Source organism: Podarcis pityusensis, assembly GCF_964106645.2.
Source record: "Podarcis pityusensis genome assembly, chromosome: 6".
Classification (NCBI taxonomy): Eukaryota; Metazoa; Chordata; class Lepidosauria; order Squamata; family Lacertidae; genus Podarcis; species Podarcis pityusensis.
The window spans coordinates 62,550,571-62,572,441 of NC_138030.1; the positions used below are offsets into that span (position 1 = coordinate 62,550,571).

The 21,871-nt window shown below is 40.8% G+C and overlaps 1 protein-coding gene and 1 long non-coding RNA gene across 8 annotated transcripts in view; one reads left to right on the forward strand and one right to left on the reverse strand.

Moving 5' to 3' along the window:
* PDE4B (phosphodiesterase 4B) overlaps window positions 1-21,503 on the forward strand; it is a 262,363-nt gene extending 240,860 nt beyond the window's left edge. For 6 of the 7 annotated variants that reach the window (XM_081011763.1, XM_081011764.1, XM_081011765.1 and 3 more), the window contains 9 exons: window positions 8,569-8,662; window positions 10,551-10,726; window positions 11,455-11,553; window positions 11,703-11,867; window positions 12,711-12,810; window positions 13,814-13,968; window positions 14,089-14,211; window positions 17,607-17,789; window positions 19,482-21,503. In XM_081011763.1, coding sequence (XP_080867889.1) covers window positions 8,569-8,662; window positions 10,551-10,726; window positions 11,455-11,553; window positions 11,703-11,867; window positions 12,711-12,810; window positions 13,814-13,968; window positions 14,089-14,211; window positions 17,607-17,789; window positions 19,482-19,847 — 1,461 coding nt within the window. In that variant the 3' untranslated portion in view covers window positions 19,848-21,503. Of the gene's footprint in view, window positions 1-7,440; window positions 7,936-8,568; window positions 8,663-10,550; window positions 10,727-11,454; window positions 11,554-11,702; window positions 11,868-12,710; window positions 12,811-13,813; window positions 13,969-14,088; window positions 14,212-17,606; window positions 17,790-19,481 lie in introns of those variants that run through there. The other variant, XM_081011769.1, reaches the window with a different exon arrangement.
* On the reverse strand, window positions 1,770-6,159 carry LOC308480414. Its single transcript, XR_013988091.1, has 4 exons — window positions 5,909-6,159; window positions 3,719-4,737; window positions 3,370-3,566; window positions 1,770-2,181 (listed from the first exon to the last, which is right to left on the reverse strand). It is a non-coding gene; the product is annotated as an uncharacterized lncRNA (long non-coding RNA).
* Window positions 21,504-21,871: the final 368 nt, after the last annotated feature.

Here is a 21,871-nt window from a genome sequence, read left to right on the forward strand (position 1 = left end):
TGATTTGAGACCAAAATTTGTATAAGAAAGCTTGATGGAGAGGAGTTAATGTGTTTATTTTGGACTGTCCTTCCTCTTTGTCCCCCACCTTTTTTTAAAAAAAGAAAATGTAACACCGCTGTGAGATAAATGGAACTGATAATGAGGGAAATGTACATTTATTTATTTTTTATATTTTTGTTCTTCAGCCAAGATTCAAAACTAAATCTCTCTGTGATGTGCAGACATGTATCCTCTCACCTTTTCTAAATTGATGTTGATATCCTGTTTGGAACTGTATACAACTCATGTCCTTTGTTTGAGTTTGAGCATGGTGCCAAATAAAGAATTTAGTGGGATTAGCAAGAGTCTCTTTCCCCAAACATGGCACCAGACAATGCCAACTTCTCCCATGTTATCACTGATTGTGTTTCTTCCTCATGTGGAACTTCTGCACCAGATTTGTTTTTAAAAAGCAGGACATGCATTTTTTAAAGGCAGTTGCTAAAATAACAGAGGTTGTGTGTAGTTTTGCTTACTGTGAAACAAGAAGAGGGGAAAAAACTTTGACAAGATTCTCGATATACCCTCATAATGTGAACTAAACTGAAACACTGCTTAAAGGTTCCATCTGAATGCATTGCAACTATATCAAAGAGGGAAGAATAAAGTTTCCAAGGAGGACTTTGTTGTTGTTTAGTCATGTCCAACTCTTCGTGACCCCATGGACCAGAGCACGCCAGGCACTCCTGTCTTCCACTGCCTCCTGCAGTTTGGTCAGACTCATGTTGGTAGCTTCGAGAACACTATCCAACCATCTCGTCCTCTGTCATCCCCTTCTACTTGTGCCCTCAATCTTTCACAACATCCGCGTCTTTACCAGGGAGTCTTCTCTTCTCATGAGGTGGCCAAAGTATTGGAGCCTCAGCTTCAGGATCTGTCCTTCCAGTGAGCACTCAGGGCTGATTGCCTTCAGAATGGATAGATTTGATCTTTTTGCAGTCCATGGGACTCTCAAGAGTCTCCTCCAGCACCATAATTCAAAAGCATCAATTCTTTGGCGATCAGCCTTCTTTATGGTCTAGCTCTCACTTCCATACATCACTACTGGGAAAACCATAGCTTTAACTATACGGACGTTTGTCGGCAAGGTGATGTCTCTGCTTTTTAAGATGCTGTCTAGGTTTGTCATTGCTTTTCTCCCAAGAAGCAGGCGTCTTTTAATTTCATGACTGCTGTCCTGCTAGCCATTCCAGTATCCCTGCCAAGAAAACTCCATGGACAAAAACAAGGAGGACTACAGGAATATTAAACAAAGTCGTAAGTTTGTCAGTCCATCTGTCGGACTCATCTCCTAACTCTTTCTGCTGCCATATCCCTTAATGCTTAACATATTCAGAATAAGGAAATTTGTGCCTCCATCTTTGCTGAATACAGATTTCACTTTTGATTTCGTCTGAATATCTTACAACTTGAATTGATCTAAAAATCCTATGCAGTTCTTTCCCATTCAAGCACTTCCATGCTTTCCCATGGAAAGAAGTATGAAGAAAAGTAAAAAAGGTTGTAATTTATCATGAAATTGACCGAAAGGGGTTAATTGAACATTCCATCATTCCATGTGTCCAGCATTGGTCCAGCATGCTGAAAGTCCTCATTCTTGGCACTGGCGCTTATTTTAGAAAATTACAGGACTAGAAAGCATGAGGGGAAATCATCAAGTCCATCTACTGCCTTGAGACAGGTGGATTATGCCCAGTGTACTCTATATTAAATAGACCAAGAACTAGTTGCTGAGGTAATTATGTGGGATTTGAGCTCAGTAGCAAGAACTTTGTCAGTTCTAATAGTAAGTTCATGCAGTTGATGTGAGAAACTTTGATAAACAAATTTACCCAGGATCATTAATAATATTTATTTATTTATACATACCCCGCCCATCTAGCTGGGTTTCCCCAGCCGCTCTGGGTGGCTTCCAACAGAATTAAAAGCACAACAGAACATCAAACATTAAAAACTTCTCTAAACATCAGGGTTGCCTTCATATGTCTTCTAAAAGTCAGATAGTTGTTTATTTCCTTGACATTTGGTAGGAGGGCATTCCACAGGGCAGGCGCCACCACCAAGAAGGCCCTCTGCCTCGTTCGCTACAGCTTCACTTCTCGCAGGGAGGGAACTGCCAGAAGGCCCTCGGAGCTGGACCTCTTGAGTAAAGAGAAGGAGATGACTAATTTATTACTGTAAATGTAAAACATCAACATTAATGCAAATCTGAAGTAGTACTTCCCAAAGCCTTTTAAAGAATTGTAAGTGCAGTGTTTTTAAAAACAACAAGAAAAGCAGGGACACCATCATACTTAGCAATTCTTACAATAGGCAAACCTATTAACTGAAGAATGACTCAATGTCTGGCACAGTTAATTAGCTCATAATTGTTTTTACAGTAGCCTGAAAACATGCATAACAGGAAAACTTCACAATTGGGATCTATTTTTCACAGCTTTACATTTGCATTGACCATTGTTAAAAGATAATGATAGAATGGGTTTTAAGCTTAATCATCTATTCAGATGTTCACAAAGTGTGATCTTGTAAATGATTATGTGTATGCAGTATCTTTATTTCACTGTCTTAATTAAAATAATACAATTTAATCTCACTCTACATGCAGGGAAAAATTATGAATGCAAATTAAGCTGTGAAAGCTCACTGAAATATACAAACTGCTGCATTCATTCAACTTACCTAACCCAAAGTAGTTATAATTTTCTGTTGTTTATATGCAGTAGTTATTTTACATGTCACTTTTAGTAATTTAGATTAAAAAAAAATTTTTTTACAGAGGGCTACACTAGTATTCATGGATTTATTCAGGGAAATCAGTATTTGCTTACCCTGCAGGCACAATTGTGTTTCTATGCAGCATCTGACATCAGTCAGTGCTCCATATAAATGTTATAAAGGCTTGTTTGTATGGTACATACTCAATGTGAATAAAACTCCATCTGAAGTTGCTGACCAAGCAAGCAATTTATCTATATACCAGTTGCTTCAAAAGGTCACTGGATTACATTTTGTTAAGCAGAGTCATAACTTATCAGTGCCCTGTATGTTCCTCCCTTCCTTTATCACGGAAATTCCACTGAGTGGCACAACATTTGGACATGGCAAAAACCAAGAGAAAGTTAAGCAGCATATATCTGAATGCAGCTGACATCAATGGACCCCTCTTCTGAATTCAGCACTTGCTCAATTGATCCAAATTAGATTCGGGCATGCCTAACTTCCAGTAGCATCCAATTAAACTGGTGCTTCTTCAGATTGCCATTTAGGCTTGTGGGCTTTCTATAGGCATTTGGTTGGCCATTCTGAGGGCTTTTCCACACTTACCTTTTGCCTCACTCTTCCCAGGCAGAGGTCTGTGCTTTAATGCTCCATGTCTGAGCAGTTGTTGGTGAGGTTTTTTTGTCCCCCTGAGCTTTAAAGAGCAAAAACCCGCTCTTTAAAGCTAAATCAGAGCAGACGTCAATTTGGGTTTGCTGCAAAGGGATGTTTGCGCCAATTGAGCTTTAAATCGCAGGTCGTGCCTGAAAAACACAGAGGAAAGTTAAGTGAGCATAAACCCTGAAAACAGAATGCTGGGCTAGATTGGTCTATGTTCTTGTCATGTTCATGATGACGGTTCTTGTCATGTTATCTGCACACACACTTACCTCCCACTGAACCTAATAGAGCTTACCTTTGAATAGACATACAAAGGATTTCACTGTTAATTGTACACATCCATCTGAAAGGAAGTGTATTGTGAGCGAAGGAAGTTTGGACAATGAGTATGAGAGGAACTCTTTCTTAGACCCATGCAGTCTTCAGCCTGCTCTCATATAGGCCCTATTTAATTTATAGATGGCTGGGCTCTTCAAATGTCAGCAGAAAGGCAATTCTCCCCTGTAGACTGCTGGTCAGATTATATATATTATTTCCCCAACTGTAAGCAAATTTAAGAAAACCACTTCCTGTTCAAACTTCTTTATTAATATTGCAGAGCTATACCTTTGTGTTCAATATAAAATTAAATGTCTTAGATTACATTGATTTGGTTCTCAGAATAAAATCTTCCTTAATTGAAAGCCTGGCGTTCTTTCGCTTTTGACTAAGTTGTTGGCGCACCAGTCCATTGATCTGAGTCCTAAATGAGATTCATGAGCTTGAAAGTCATTCCCCTGCGCCTACGTGGCTGGGATTCCTGACCTTCACAGGGAGCATCATTCACACCTTCTCTTGCCCATATCTTATGACATATTCCTGAGCAAACCCATCATGAGCCGGTCGGAGAGTGACGCACACCAGAAGCTGCCTCTGTCCATGTGACGCTTCTCCCAGAGCACCCACTTGGAAGCACACAATGCTGGCAGGCAATTTAAAAGACTTCTTTTCACAGTCTGTAAAGGAAACGGTTCAGATACATTGTAGCTTATATTTAATGTCAGAGTTTCATAATTCTTTGTTGTTTGTACATAAACACCAGGATTGTGCGCTTTCTCTTCTAGCATTTCAGATTTTGGCTCCAAAATCCAAAGCATTCATATTTGCCATTCAAACCCAAACTGTGGAAAGTGAGGGCAGCTGAGTACTGTAGGAGTAGTAATAAGCCAGAGTAGCTAAAAGTTCTGAACATTCTTTGACGGCTGATTCTCAGATTTGTTTTTTATTTGGACAAAACATGTATAGGTAGTATTGACTGTGTGCTCTTCCTGCAATCTAAAAGACACAACATAGGCTGCTGTTAGCAAGGTTCGTGTTGCCATTGAACTGGTTATACAACCTGTTCAGTTTTCCTGTTACTGCGTATATAGCCCACTTGGGAAAATAAACTAAGCAGTCGCATAGAGGACTTAAGAGTATGTGTCTAACAGATGTTGTTCTGCTGCTGCTAGTTTTCAGTCTTCACTATTTTGTTCTGGGGTCAAAATTATTCATGGCTTCTGAACGAATCCCTTAGTGCTTTCCATCACAACTTGGAGCTATTTCATTTTCACAGCAATCACTTCAGATCTGTGAACACTGTAGAGTATTCTGGTGTGTGGAGGGATGGGGGAATTCTGTTATGGTTATGGTTTATCGATCAGCTGGTGTGTGGTGAGTTCAAACCTGTAGGACGAGCTGTGCAACTGATTTCCCATGGGGAAGCCGATTGCATAGCCGATCCTTGCAGAAATCCTCTTTGCTGTCCCAATGCTTGGGAAGCACTGAAAACAGGGCTGAGAAGAAAGGACATTGTGCGGTGCTTCCAAAATGCCCCAAAGCCAGCTGGCTCTTCCAAAGCATCAGCCATAGGGCTGACAAAACTCCTTGTGCTGCAGTTCCCGAGCACCCAACAACCAGCTGGCTGTGTAAAGCATTTTGGGAAGCAGTGTGTGAAGCAATTAGCAAGCCCACAATGATGTCAAATGATTGACATGTGGGATGTCTCATCTACCAGTCAAAGGTGGCCCTAAGGGTGGGATAAGAATAAGGTTCATAAATGGTTTATTGGAAACCAATCTTGTTTCTACCTGTTAAAGGTAAAGGTACCCCTGCCCGTACGGGCCAGTCGTGTCCGACTCTGGGGTTGCGTGCTCATCTTGCTTAAGAGGCTGGGGGCCAGCGCTGTCCGGAGACACTTCCGGGTCACGTGGCCAGCATGACGAAGCTGCTCTGGCGAGCCTGCACCAGCACAGCGCACGGAAATGCCGTTTACCTTCCCACTATAAAGCGGTACCTATTTATCTACTTGCACTTACTTGCACTTTCAAACTGCTAGGTGGGCAGGAGCTGGGACCGAACAACGGGAGCTCACCCCGCCGCCGGGATTCGAACCACCGATCATACGATCGGCAAGTCCTAGGCGCTGAGGTTTTACCCACAGCGCCACCCGCGTCCCTGTTTCTACCTGTTAGGATGGAGAAAATCCCGTGCAACTTCTGTTTAGTGGTGGTGATTAGTCAGTCAATTCCAATGGAACCTCTTCAGGTCAAACTTTTTTAGCCCTGCAGAGTAGAGTTAGCAGAAGTCTCTACTTCTTAACAGCACATTTATGTAGCTTGAATTCCAACACTAAGCTTACCTTGTTGCAAGCAAACAAGGAGTTCTAAGAAATTATTTACATAATATCTGGGCATGGGGTACAATTAAAATTTCTGGGCAGGCTGGTTCTTCATATGTGATAAAGACCAAACAAGCAATTTATCTAAAAAATAGCTAAACACACCTGTATACTATTTTAAGCATTTGATTTGTGACTGAAGAAAGAATAATACTTCTAATGCAACTTCCATATAACAGACTATTCTTTATAGTTCATATGTATTCTATCATGATATAGATCATGACGTCATGATTCTGGTACCAAAAATGCTTAACAGCTTTTAAGAAGTAGATAAAAATATTTTTCTGGTCGCAGCTTTTGTAGCTTAGGTTTGAACCAATAAATAGCAGGATTTCTTTTGTCCAAAGAGACGGAGATTCTATATTACTAGACTTGCTTTACACCCACTTTGGATCTCAGGAATTAGCTTCCAATTTGCTTAAAGCACTCTTGGAATTCCTGTAGCAGGCCATTAGGGCTGCATGACAGTAATCTGAAGGGAAGCCTGTCTGTAAAGGAGGGTGGCTGTCATGTGGTGCTGTTGCCATAGTACCATGGTATTCTTTTGACCAGCTGTATATGAACTCTTGAAGAAGGGAATGAGATATGTGGGGTGGGGGTGGGGAAGATAGCAGCTTTACATTATAAATCTACGCTGGCTGCTAATTAAAAACAGAAATAATATGAAGCTCACCTTTATTTTTAGAATATCCCTGACTTCTAAAGTGGTCGGGGGAAGAGACAAAAGCGGTGCAAATGTGCTTTAAATGACAACAAATATTCAGTCTGATTTATTTTACTTTACTGAGTGCTTTTAGTGTGGATTCATACACTGACATAAGAAGAGGCAGCGTTTGCATGCAGTGGTTCCTTTGCAGCCTGGGCTTGCAAATGAAAACATGCAGCATCCTGCATCAAATTGGGCTTCTGAATAACTTCTTTTAGGGAACAGGCTATGGAAATCATCTTACATTTTGCTCTGCAGATATAACATCACTTTCTATGTTTGCTAAGAATTTCAGAAGTGAAAGCTGTCTGGTTTTCTTTGCACTGAAACATTAAAATACTTCTTAGCCAGACATGAGCATATGTATCTTCTCTGTATATGTAAAGAAATACAAAATCATATTAGAATGGGTAGGGAGAAAACAATTATAATTTTAAATCAGTGTCCTAAAGCTGTGTTTGAAAATCTCTGTGAGTGAAAGGGGATTTCCCATAATGGCAATGCAGTGATCTGGAGGAGGAGGAAGAAGGGGGGGGGGGGCTGCTCGCCTTATTTTGCCTTGTTTAGATATGCACGGTGCTTCCTCCATTTTAATCTTTCTTTTGAAAAGATGGCTGTACAGTATAGCTAAATCCAGCAATGCCTACAAAAGCAGCCATCAGTTCATTTTCGCTCAGTTCAGCAAAGGAACACTAATTTGGAAACCCACCTTCAGAAAACTAAGCAACCAGGACTATTCATAATTCATAAGTGCTTTAAGGCAGCTTGCTGGAAACAGTTGGATTAGCTCTCACTCCTCTCCGCAGCCCTTTTACATCATTTTTGTGTGTGTGTTTTGCCGACAAAACCTCCAACAATACATTCTTTTCTGCAAAACTGGAATACAAACCTTGGTGTTGTCTTGGAGTAGCAAGTAGCCATTATTACAGGAATTGTTGACTTTTACCAATATTAATCTCACTGACCGGGAAATCCTTCTTCCTGAGGAGTTCCTCCCTCTGATCTGCAAATTCTTCATAAGAGATTTCTCACTTTTGGCGTGCAAAGTCTTCCAAAAATGCCTGAGGCAAACTATTTGTTATCTGTATCTTGGGGTTATATCAAGGTGGGTTTAAAATAAAGAAAAGCAAATAATAATGTCCAGTTGTGTTATTTATATGTAAAGTATATATCAGAATCATATTTATTGCTATATAGCCTTAAACATGTTAGATACTTTTACAGTAAGGTGTAATATTGCCATACAAACAGAACGTCATGAAAAATAGGAGCATCATTTTATGATCATTTACATAAAGTATATTTAAGTTGTATGCAACTTGATAATCCAGCCAAATTCCATATTAACGTTTCATTTTTCACCTGGCAAAAATGTCTATAAATTGATGTTGCTTTTGTATTGTATGTGGGACGTTGCTAAATCGCTCATGATCAAGATTTAGAACAGGTTTATAACTTGTGAGACCAAAAACAGCTCTAAAATCGACATAGTTTTCCAGAATTAGGTAAAATGTATCTGCCTTTTTAAAATGATATTTTTAAAAACTGACAGCACCATAACCTTAAATCGCACCATGTCGTCTAAAAATATTTCTTATATGTTTATAGACTATCTATAAAGGCATTGCTGAATGATGTCATCTTTAAGTTAGTTAATAATGTCCCATTTTATTTACTGTGCATGTATCGCTCAAAAAAACTGATGGTTTGGGTTTTCTTTTCTTCTAATTACGAATAGTTCAAGAGAATGTTGAACCGAGAACTGACACACCTTTCGGAAATGAGCCGATCGGGGAACCAAGTGTCTGAATATATTTCAAACACTTTCCTGGGTAAGTTATTTAGCACCAAACCCATTCCATTCTGTATCTAAGTTAGGTTTTAACAAGCATGGCCAGGCTCTGATGTGCATGCAGGGCTGTTCTTACAGGTGCAATGATGCTTCAGTGATGTAGCTGCACTTAGTTAAACTATGGAACTCACTCCTACAGGAGGCAGTGATGGTTACCAATCGAGTTGGCTTTGAAAGAGGATTAGACAAATTCATAGAGGAGAGGACTATGGAGGCAGTAATGCTTCTGAACACCAGGTTCTGGAAACTATACAGGATGAGAGAGTCCTCTTGTCCTCGAATCCTGCTTGCAAGTTTCCCACAGGCATCTGGTTGGACACTGAGAGAACAGGGTGCTGGACTAGGTGGGCCAGTGGCCTCATCCAGCGGGCCCTTCTTATGTTTACAACCCCAACCCCTTCCTTTCCAATCCCAAACCCACTGCGCTGCCCAACAACCCATTTTAAGAACCTAGTGGACTTCTGCTTTGAGTATAGTCATTTGTTTCTCTCATCGAAAATTTTTTTTAGTGGACTTTAGGAATCAGTCTCCACTGCAATGAAAGGAGCTGTGGTCAGGCAGGGCGATCGTAGAAGCCCCAGTGCTGTGTAGGGATGAGCTTGAGCAAAGAAACTGGACAAAGTGCTGTGGGGCGCACATTTCATCATGACATGTCTTGGGCAGCAGATGAAACCGTGGCGTATGAAGGGAGCGTGATTTATTCCTTGACACCACCTTTAAGCAGAAGAAAAACCTAAATAGTAAAATCTAGAAGTATAAGAGCATACAGGTGCTATCGAGGGCAGAAGTTAATGTTGCAGGCCATTGCTTAGCAACCCTCCATACTCCATACTCCCCAGGCTTGAAGTAGTGGGGTTGAGAATGGTGTTTGCTTGCCTGGGGCTATTCATCATGGTGCATTATAAAGCTGAAAAGTTAGAGCAGCCATGTCAGCTAACTCTGTGGACAGCCCTACTTACCTGCTTTTATATTCTCTTCATCTGATTTCTGCTTTGACTATAGCCATTCTTTTTTCTTAATGAAAGTTTTTTAGTGATTTTTTTCTTCATTATATGGAGCAGTGACAAAGTATTTAAATACTAGTACCTTTCCACAACCAATGCCCCCCCCCAAAAAAAAACAACTTTCAGGCTTCGCTCCCTTTGCCCAAATGCATCCAGTAAGATCTGTTGCAGTTTTGTTCTGTTTGGTAGTGTTTAATAGTGACAATTTATGTGTGTGGGTATTTGTTTCCCCCATTTTAAGCAGTCAGCAAACTTTCAGCGATAGTGTTAACCTATGGTTTTTCCAAAATAAGCATTTTGACGCACGCACACACACAAAATTAATCTGAAAGTCCACATTTCACTTAGGATTGTGAACACACACACACACACATTATGACATTTTAAATGTTTTTACTCTTGTTTTACCACCAAGTAAAAATAACTCGTTTGTCTTCAGTGGATATTCTTAGGTGAACACTTTAACCCACAAAGTGAACACTTTGATCCACAGTCTTTATCCAAGCACTGATAAAATGCACAAAATATCTATTGAACAAATAATGAAGATATCACTGTGTTAAAATTGTCAGTGATATTGGTCCCTTTTTAAGGGCCTCTGCCATTAATGGCTCCTGTTGACTTCATCCATCACATAGCTCCACCTTTGGTTATTAATCATTAAAAATAATCTTGGCAATAGTAATAGTTTTTGTCTTTATTTGTAACAGTATCCAAACATTAGATTTATAAATCCATTAAATTATTTAAACTATTTTGAATAAGCAAGCAGTATAATATAAACATTGTACACAAGTGATATTAAAACAGATGATACTTTGCTCCATAAATTTTGTAATTCATTTCTCTATATGTTATTCACAGACAAACAGAATGATGTGGAGATTCCCTCTCCCACACAGAAGGATAGAGAGAAAAAGAAAAAGCAGCTCATGACACAGATCAGTGGTGTGAAAAAGCTAATGCATAGTTCAAGCTTGAATAATACTAGCATTTCAAGATTTGGTGTGAAAACAGAAAAGGAAGACCATCTAGCCAAGGTGAGTGCAGTTAACTTATCGTTATTTTAGTCTTTTGGTGTAAGATACCACTTGCTACCAATGGAGAGAGAGATTTTGGTCAGCTGCTTAATATAGTATATAACACCAGTATTCAAATGTATATTCTGATTATATCAGAAAAGTATTCTCTTATGTAGTTTAAGAATTCACCATTACAGGGTCTAGTTTTGACTCACTACTCCCTAGCACATAATTGGTGCTGGCATAGTAGCAAAAAATAGTTAAATACAGTCATACTTTGGAAGTCAAACAGAATCCGTTCCGGAAGCCCGTTCAACTTCCAAAACGTTCGGAAACCAAAGCACGGCTTCTGATTGGAAGCCACAGAAGCCCCATTAGATCTTTGGCTTCCAAAAACAGTTCGCAAACTAGAACGATCACTTCTGGGTTTGCGGCGTTTGGGAGCTAAAACGTTCGAGAACTAAGCTGTTCGAAAATCAAGGTTCGACTTTATGTTCATATATGTAGCTGCAATTTAGGAAGAGATGTTCTTCCTTGTTCCTTTTACATGATATATAATGTTCTTTCGATAACTATCTTATTAGTGTTTGAGAGAGAGAGAGAAAGAGAGAGAGAGAGAGAGAGAGAGAGAGAGAGTTTTGAGTTTATAAATATAGCTATAGACTACTTATGGGCTTGCCTTCATTGCATTAGTGTTGTATATCCATTATTTTTTGTTTAATATTGAGTGTTTTCTCCCCCTCTAGGAGCTGGAGGATCTGAATAAATGGGGTTTGAACATATTTAACGTTGCAAGATATTCACACAGTAGACCTCTCACCTGCATTATGTATGCCATTTTTCAGGTTCGTAATTTCACTGGTTATATATTGCTTCAGATGGTTGCATTTAAAGGCAGCAACAACAAACAGTCCCATCCCACCCACCCCCATGATGAAGCCTTCAGGTTTGCATCACCTTATAACCTTCTGCAATTTAAATTACCTTGAAACAGGAGAGAGATCTGCTAAAGACATTCAAGATCTCATCAGATACCTTCATAGCTTACATGATGACTTTGGAAGACCACTACCATTCCGATGTGGCCTACCACAACAGTCTCCATGCAGCTGATGTAGCCCAGTCAACACATGTCCTCCTGTCCACCCCAGCCTTGGATGTGAGTAGCTCCCCACTTGCAGTGAGAAATACTCATGTTGCAATAGTGAATTTGTTTCGCAGATTAATTATTTATTTACAACAGTTCTTTGTTTTATTTTAATTCTTCTTCCTTTGTAGTTGCTTTCACCCTTCTGGGATTCTACAGCTGTTCCCATATGCTCTTGCATTATTGGTAGTTGCACAATTAAACTGATTTCCACACCACTAATGGAGAACCTGTGGCACTCCAGATGTTGGGCTTCACCTTCCATCACCCCAGTCAGCATGACCACCGGCCAGTGATGGTTGGGAATTGTAGTCCAGCAACATCTGGAAGGCTTGGGTATATAGTTAGTAAGATTAATTTAGACCAGGCTTCCTCAACCTTGGCCCTCCAGGTGTTTTGGCCTACAACTCCCATGATCCCTAGCTAGCAGGACCAGTGGTCAGGGATGATGGGAACTGTAGTTTCAAAACATCTGGAGGGCCGAGGTTGAGGAAGCCTGATTTAGACCTTGATTTCTAAGATGGAACTTCTCAGCAATACTCTGATATCAAAATTTAAATTTTTACATGGAGAAACTTAATATTGAATGCAGTAGATTTATATTTGTGCAGTTACATTACCTGTAGTGGGTATACAGGGTCTATTGTGCCTAGAAGAATGTGTCAGAATGGAGGGAAAGTGGCAAGTGGTCCTGAAAGTTTTAAAGTGTGTCATTTTAATAATGTGTGACTAAAACAGTTTAGTTAACTCAAGTCCTACTTTAAGAAATGCCTATGATTTGGTTTCTGTTGATGTCTGTGTGCGTGGTTAATGAGTTCAAAATTATGATCTATCTATTGCTCATTTTTGCCTTAGGCTGTCTTCACTGATCTGGAAATTCTTGCAGCCATTTTTGCAGCAGCAATTCATGATGTGGATCACCCTGGTGTCTCCAACCAGTTTCTTATTAATACAAGTGAGTCCTATGTTTATTACACACACTGTCAGGGGTTCAGGAGCAGAGGCACAGGAAAGGGAGGAAATAGAGAGCGAGGGGGAGGAGTCCGAAGGTAATGTTAGCGATGACAGCGGTCCGAGGTCTCTGAGTCTTTCCAGCGAATCGGAAGATTCACAGAAAGGGGCTCCCATGGTCAGAGCAAGGGGGGTGCCGAGGGGGACACCCCAGGAAGAAGGGGCCAGAGGGGACTCAGAGAGAAGCAGTTGGAAATCAGGACCAGCGTCCACACCAGAGTGCAGTAGGGGGGAGGAGTCCCAGGCATCGGGATCAGGCGGCGCACTGCCAGTGGGAGGACATGAGTCAGGATTGGCCACGCCTCCATCGGGGAGCGAGGAAACGGTCGAGAGGAAGGTTGAAGGCTGGGCGCGCGCGCCAAGTTCAAATGTACAGGAGGGCGGTGCAGTTGGCAGCCCGGATAGGGAGCCAGGTCCCAAAGCCCGCCGAAAAGACGGGGAGGAGTCAGGGGGGTCAACGTCAGCGTCAGAAGAATCCAGGAAGGAAGGGACCCCGGGGGGTAGCAGGACCCAGAGGAGAAAGGAGAGACGGAAGAGGTGGAGTAAGGCTAGAATCTTAAACTGGTGTACAGGGGGCGGAGACTCAGATGGAGCTTCGCCGATCTAACCATGAGACGTAGAGTTGCACGCAGCAGCTTGAGAATGGAAACTGTAACTCAATAAAGACTTTTGTTTAATGATCGCTGGCTAGCGTGATCCTCTGTGAGCTAGGATCTGGAAGCAGCTCTGACACACACACACACACACACACACACACACACACTTATCACCAATTTGGGCAGTTATACTTCATGAAAATTATTTACTAATTAGATCTTTTTTAAAAAAAATCTTGTAATAAATATAATACATTCATTTTAAATCATGAAGCCTCGAATATACTGAAAATGAATTTCCTTAGGAAATAATGAGTTACATTATCTGTTTTTTGTGGGTTTTTTGGTCAGATTCTGAGCTTGCTCTGATGTACAATGATGAGTCAGTCTTGGAAAATCACCACCTTGCTGTGGGTTTTAAGCTGCTACAAGAAGAGCATTGTGACATCTTCCAGAACTTGACCAAGAAGCAACGTCAAACTCTCAGGAAAATGGTGATAGACATGGTAAGGATTTGGTATCCCACCCCCTGAAAACTTCTTACTGCTCATTTTTCTAATGCATGCAACTGAAATTCAGGTTTCTACTTCCTTGCATTTACAACAATTATTTTTCTTTTCATATAGGTCTTGGCCACAGATATGTCCAAACACATGTCCCTACTGGCAGACCTAAAGACTATGGTGGAAACTAAAAAAGTGACAAGTTCCGGAGTTCTGCTTCTAGATAACTACACAGACAGAATACAGGTGTGTATGGGAGCTTCTGTTTTTGTGATGCTACTTCTCTTTTAAAAAGGCATACTGCTTACTGTGACTTCCTTTAGGGATCAAAACAGAAAACATGACAAGTTATGTTCTTGATTTACTGTGGAGAAGGTGTGTCCAGAACCTGATAGTTTGCTCTGCTGTGCATCAAAGGACTTCTAGCACAAGACATTGCGCTGTTGTTCTGGTGGAAAAAGCTGGCCTATTTTCAGGTAGTTGAGCGGCTGGGGGGGGGGTAACTTTCTAAGGTGAGGATACAAGGCCACCTGCAGCTTTAGGATGGCATAGTAATGGCTGTGGAAGTGACTTGCACCAAAGGGGGTAGTAAGAGGAAATCGGGTGGGCAGTTGACTATACGCTACTGTAGATGTTGCAATGCAAAATTTCCCCTGTGCTTGCAACTGCATTTGGAAACATGACTGAGCTGATAAGCACACTGACATTTGTGCACGTAAACTATATAATCATACAAACCTCTCCACCAGATAGGAATTTGGTGTTTGTGGTTTCCTACATTCTTCAAACCCACTTGGAGAAGACAGGATCCCACAGTCATAAGGAGTACAATCAGTTCAGTGATCATTTGGATTTGTAGTACAGCCAAGCGTTGTGCAATCTGAAAGTTTCTTCTTCACATGCTTGTGGCTTCCAAGGATTAAGACTTGTCATGGGTGGCAAAGAATATTGAAAGAAGAAGTTTATTCCTTAAAGACAGGGACTCTCTTCCAATAGTTTACCTGCTTTTTCCACTTTGATGATGATACACCTAGAAACAACCATTTTAGAATATTCCTAGAAATTTCTGTGACTTGAAAAAAATATTTTTAAATGAGGGTACTTATTTTACCCTTATCTTGATGAAATATTTGTCCTACAGTTCCTCAGTGCTTCAGGTTATCTATCACAACAGATATGCCAGAAGTGGCAATGCACAGTGCCCCATGACAAACCCATTGTTCTTCAGTTCTGAGTTTCTCCCAGTTGGCACAGAATTCCCATTTCTAAATAAGCATTACATAAATATGAAAGAAAAATATCCCTTCACAGAATCTCCTACATTAAACCTGTGGCCCTCCTGATGTCACTAGATTCCCAATCACCATCATCCACCACTATTGGTCATGCTAACCTGGACTGGAGGGAGCTGGACTCTGACAGCATTGTGGGAGGGGGACAGGTTCCCCATTCCTTCTATAAGAATTCCCTTTCACGCAGACTAGAGCTCAGCCTCCATAGCTCAAAGTATTACATTTAAGACTTTCAAGTTGTCCTCCATTGCTGCTAAGTTCTTTTCACACTAGCAGCTGAGAGCTACAACAGTTATATAACATATTCCAGCTTCTAGGAAGTAAGTAGGGTGGAAAGAAACATGACTAAACAGACATTCGGATATCTATTATGCTTGGAAAAACAAAGGGCCAGCTAGATGCCAGTCTTGGCAGGCACTGTCTGTGAACCTGCATAAATCAGGGTCACCAATTCTGAATCAGACTCATGAGTTTGACAGCTCAGGTGCTACAGAACCACTTTTCATTTGATTTATTTCCTCCAAGGAGCTCAAGCTGGTAAATGTAGTTTTGTCTTCCATTTTATCCTCACAGCAACTATGTGAAGTAGATTATATGGCATGCCATATTACGTCTTCTATAAAGATCAGGAAAAAAACTGAAGTGACGCTTTTTCGACTAACTGAGGGAGGTTAGACTGAGAGATAGTTCATCCCATGGCTGAGACAGAATTTGAAATTGGGTACCTCAGTCTCACTACTATACTAACACTCTGTAGGATTTGCTGACACCCAGATGAACCAGGGACCTTTAGATCTTCACTCTAACTCTCTCCCAACTGATCTTGAATCAGATTCAAGATACGAGAGTCTGGACACATTTCTTTCTTCCACACTTGTATCTTTAAGGCACAAGCAGCGTAAAGTAATTTGGAATGCAACTCTAAGCTAAAGGGTAGGTAATAATAATAGATAATAGTAACTTTTATTTGTATCCCACCCTCCCCTGCCGGAGCTGGGCTCAGAGCAGCTAACATCATATAAAACACAATATACATAAAAACAAACAAACAATGGATTAAAATGCATCCCAAAATTAATTCAAATAAGTTAAAATTAGACTGGAAAAATGGCCATCCTCAAGTTAAAATTGAAAACGGTTAATACTCGCCAGGACCAACTATTTCCACTGATATTATAAGGACCTGTGAGCGGGCTGGGAAACCTCCTTCGTACTTGTTCATACAAAGAGAAAATGAGTCAGACTGAACCCTGGCCAAAGGCCTGGCGGAACAGTTCTGTCTTGCAGGCCCTGCGAAAAGATGTCAAATCTCGCAGGGCCCTGGTCTCTTCTGAGAGAGTGTTCCACCAGGGCCGGGGCCACGACCGAAAAGGCCCTGGCTCTGGTCGAGGTCCATCTAATCTCCCTGGGGCTCGGGATCTTCAGGGTGTTGTTATTTGTATACTGTAAGGTCCTCCGTGGGGCTTACCAGGAGAGGCAGTCCCGTAGGTACGAGGGTCCTAGGTCGTATAGGGCTTTAAAGGTTAAAACCAGCACCTTAAACCTGATCCTGTACTCCACCGGGAGCCAGTGCAGCTGGTATAAGCAGATGTTTGTCCTGCTCTGTGGTGTGGTGAGCCAAGGCCCAACCAGGATCTAAGAAAAGGAGATGTTCAGGCAAGAGACAAGGCAGAGCTCTGAAGTCACTCCAGCAAGGAATAAACTGAGCCCTTATATAGCAGCAGCAACTAAAGCCTTACTGGTAGCCCTGCCTGCACTGCAAGGGGCTGCTTTACTTAAAAGAACCAAGCCTTCCCCAATACTGCAGTGGAGCAGAGAAGCCTCAGGTCATCTGCTGTAAAGTCCTCCAAGTCCAAGAATGGCAGTGCTGCATCCTTGGGTTGGAGAGGCAATAGTCCCACAGCACTTTGGGGGCTGGTCCTGCATCCCCCATCCCTTCAGGTTTGGAATCCTTGCCTCCATGACCAATGAAACAGGACTCCTAGTCCCTGATTTAGTCCCACTTCTGGGGTTTAGGTTTAGTTTTAGTTTAGTTTTGCACTTGAGTATTCAGGAGAGTGTTAGTGCAGCTTGCACAGACCGAAATTATTGCTCATCATGCATATCCACAGTTAATTAGGGTGATATAACATGACCTCTCACCAAATAATCCACATGTTGACTTAGTAAAAATGTATTTTAATGTTCTCTTTTTATAAAATACTCCAAAATAAGGGCATTTTTGTGATCAAAATGTTCTTCTTTTAATGTGAAATTGTACAAGATGTGCCAGCAAGTAGAGAATGAAATGTTTTTCTATTCTGCCTGATTATGTGAGCCTTCATATTAATGCAGGTTATGCAATTACAGGTTCTCCGAAATATGGTCCATTGTGCTGATTTAAGTAATCCCACAAAATCCCTTGAACTCTATCGACAGTGGACAGACAGAATCATGGAGGAATTTTTCCAGCAGGGGGACAAAGAACGGGAGAGAGGAATGGAAATCAGCCCAATGTGTGACAAGCACACAGCTTCTGTGGAGAAGTCACAGGTATTTGACTTTACTTTACCTCCCCCCCCCCCCACACACATAGTCAGTTGGGGTTTTGCCTTGAGTTTGAGCTTTTTCTAAGGTGGGGTGGATGTCCTCCCCACCCCCAATTCTGTGTTATTTGCATTTACTGGTAATTCCAGAAGGTTTCTTTTTTTATCTGGTGCTGAACACAGATTGATTCCAAATATCTAGATGTCTCTGAAACCTTTGCGGACTTTAGCAAAAAAATCCTCCACTGTCAGCTATGAACATCTCCATTGTGTGAGGGATATAATCATTATTTTTTATATTCCCAATTCTAGTTGCAAATGCTTGAGAACCATTTTGGGGTAATGCCTATATCAGGGGTAGCCAATACAGTGTTCTCTGTATGTTGTTAGGCTGAAATTCCCATCAGCCCCAGCCAGCATGACCAATGGTCAGAAAAGATGGGAGCAGTAATTAAACAACATCTGAAGGGCACCACATTAGCTATGCCTGGGCTTGAGCAGTGGAACTTAAACTGTAGGGACCGAGTGCTCACTAGGTTATCTTTGGCTGGTCTATCTCACTGTCACTGGCTAACCTACCTCACAGGATAAAAATAGCAGAAATTGTGAGGATAAGATAGATGGGAAGTTGTATGCTGCCCTTAATTCCTTGGGAGAAAATCAAGTTGAAAAAAACTAATAATAATAATAATAATAATAATAATAATAATAATAATGGAAAATATAGCACAAAAAAATAAACAATGTCTTTTACAATCCCAAAACAGGTAAAACAAACTCTATGCATTTTCCTGGTTCAAGTTGTCTGCTAATAGAATAAACTTTCAACTTAGTGTTTTAAAAGTTGAAAAATTTCTAGTGGCGTTTCTTTATGGCTATAAAATGCCAAAGAACCCCACCTTCTAATAACCAGGCAAAGCTATTTAACTTAAAGGTCTCTCCTGAGCATACTCTGCAGGAAGTTTTCGTCACCTTTTGGCTTAAGCTGTCTCAATGGTTACAATGGAATTACAACGGCTCATTTAACATCCTGTTGTGTCTGAAGAAGGCAAATGTGATTTCCAAACCAAACATCCTAGGACTGCGATGGGCTCCTTGGAGAGCTGTTTTCCTGCTCTGTAAAGTTGCCGTCCAGCAGCTTTTGGAATTAAGTGACAAACCTTTGGCCAGGCGGAAGACGATAGCTTTTATGGCCATTCAGTTTTCTCTCTTCTGCACTTCCTGTTGTCAAGCAACTTAGAACTAGCTCAGTTCAGAGCTTACTCATCAGACAAAACGTGAAGGCATCATTCTTTCCCCACAATGACACACCATTTCCACAGAACATTACTGTATCCCCACACTGAGTGCAAGGGACTGGGTGTAAGAGCACTTGCCTCCTTTCTCTTTCCTGGTGGAGGAGAATATAAATATTAAAGGGAAACATCATCCACCCCTCTGCTTCTGTCCAAAGATACAGTGTGTTGTGCAATGTTAACAGTTGTAAACTGTTACAAAACTTCACATCAGAGGTAGGGATGGAAGGACATGTCAATTTCAGCTCTCAGTTTCTCTCTCTTTTTTCCCAAGCTTAAATGCAGTTCACCACATTTTGCACCCATTATAGCGGCAGCTTTTCATGTTGTGTATTTTCTTACAGTTCTTTCTTTTGTTCTTAAGAACTTTAGACCCGTGGTAACTACTTTCTATTGCTTTGCAGGTTGGCTTCATTGATTACATTGTCCACCCGCTTTGGGAGACGTGGGCAGACCTAGTGCAGCCAGACGCCCAAGATATCCTGGATACTCTAGAAGATAACAGGAATTGGTACCAGAGCATGATCCCTCAGAGCCCTTCTCCTCCCCTTGATGAACGCAACAGAGACTGTCAGGGCCTGATGGAGAAGTTCCAGTTTGAGCTCACGCTTGAAGAAGAGGACTCTGATGGGCCTGAGAAAGAAAGTGATGGTATCAGCTACTTCAGCAGTACAAAGACACTCTGTGTGATTGACCCAGGAAGAAGGGGTTCCCAAAGTGAAGCTAATATAGAAATTGTGACAGAAGATACATCACCTATCGATACCTAATATATTGTTATCTGTAAGGGTGAATTTAAATACTTCATGCACATGCAGGTTGTCTTGCTAACTAGCCTGAAATCGAGGTCTTGGGCCAGCACCTACCATTGGCTAAAAGACCTTTCCAGCTACTTGAGATTGGAGTCAGGGTTAAAGAGCGTGTAGTGATTGCTCAGGAAATTAACAGGTGATTTATATTGCAGCTTAAGCTTTGTCAGCCAAAAAAAACAAAATCTGGAACCAGTGTGAGTTGCAACTGAACAAGCCTGATCGTGAACAACACTCGGCTGAAATATTTTCTATTCTTAAGAGATTTTGAAATCTAGACAGGTCTGGCATCTAGAACTACTGATTTGTAACTCTGCATTTAAAACTTGTCCACCTGTCTGCAGACCCGTGTGCCTTTTTTATAAAAAAAAAACTTCCACGTCTTTTCAAGAAACCTACTAAGTACACAACAAAACATGTTTGATATTGATGTATAATTTTTTTAAAAAATATTCCTGTTTTAACGAAATAGGTCTTCCTTTGTAGGGGCAATACTTGTTTCTTTATTGCAGTTTAATCACGTTGACTTGCTAAATCAAGCAGGGTGCCCTCCTCTTTGCATTACTGCACCATTGGTCACTTTATCAACCCTGCAAAACCTGTGTTGTTAGCTACTGAAAAATGTCCCCCCACCCGCCCCCAGTTAATTGTTTTTGACCTTTCTTTTGCACAGGATAAAGTGTAGCTTTCTGTTCCATAGCACAATACAGCACATGTAAAAGTCAACATACTGAGGTAATGTGATGTGCATTCTCCTCCCCTTATTTTTTTTAAAAAAACACTCGGTGGAAGTTGCACGTTTGGTCCTTTGTGTTTTCTCTTCCCCACCGTTCATGTCCCCTTTTCTCTCTTGCACTTGCCTTGAGCTCTAACATGTCCAGTACTGTTTATAACAGTGTATTTATTACTTAATGTATATAATGTAATGTTTTGTAAGTATTAATTTATATAAATTAACATTGCCTGTCAGTGGTGATGTTACTTGTGTAGAATACTCTGCATAAGAGTTGCCTTTCTTGTAACCTTTTGTATTGCATAAAGTAGAGAAACCTGAACATAGCTTAAAAGAGACATATTGAACCCAGAGAGGGCATTCAGGTAGCATTGGCTCACGGGGGTTTCATTTTCACTGGCATTTGGGAAATCATCACAGTTGGTGGGTGATGGAGAAATATTTAGAATCATCTGTTCAGATGATGTGAAACTACTGAAACTTTGAAAGAGGAAACCTACAGTAAAATGCCACAAAATGTTAAGTGTCAGTTTCCAATTAATGAACAACCCAATGTGAATTTCTATGACAAAATGTGAACTGGTGTTATAATTGTGCTGTGAAACTTCTTCCAACAAAGCTTGTTAGGCATGTATACAGTGCCAATCTCAGTTTGTAAAACTATGTTCCAAGCTTTCAGTCCAACTTGTGACTAACTAGTTGATGAAATAGCACAGTTGTGCATGATCAATGGGTTTGTATGTCTATTGAACACTGCATTGTTCCAGGTGGTTATTTTGTTTCAAAGTTTCACACAATGTATGTTGTTATAGTATTATATATTGTGTTCAGATGCATTCTTAAGAGATTTTTATATGAAGTGAATAAATTAAAGCATGACTTAGGTTGGGCTTTCCTAGATGTTCTTTTTAGTTATCTACTGTGCTTCAGTTGCATGTTTAATGCAGAATTTTTAAACGTCACCATTGGTGGTAGTGAACAAGGTATGAATCGCTCAACACAAACACACATACTAGTCACTGGTAGAGACAAGATACTGAATTAGGCAAATCTCTTACTGATTAATAAATACATAAGAACACATAGGGTGAAACAGATTTTCTACCTTAAGAGTCTCATACCCTGCAGCAAGTTATGGCAGTGTTGTACCCCATTAATTTTTGTAAAACTCAGCAGGTTTTTAAAAACTTATAAGCTGCCCCATGGAAAATATTTCTGAAACGCGGGGTATAAACGTAATAAATAGGGAACT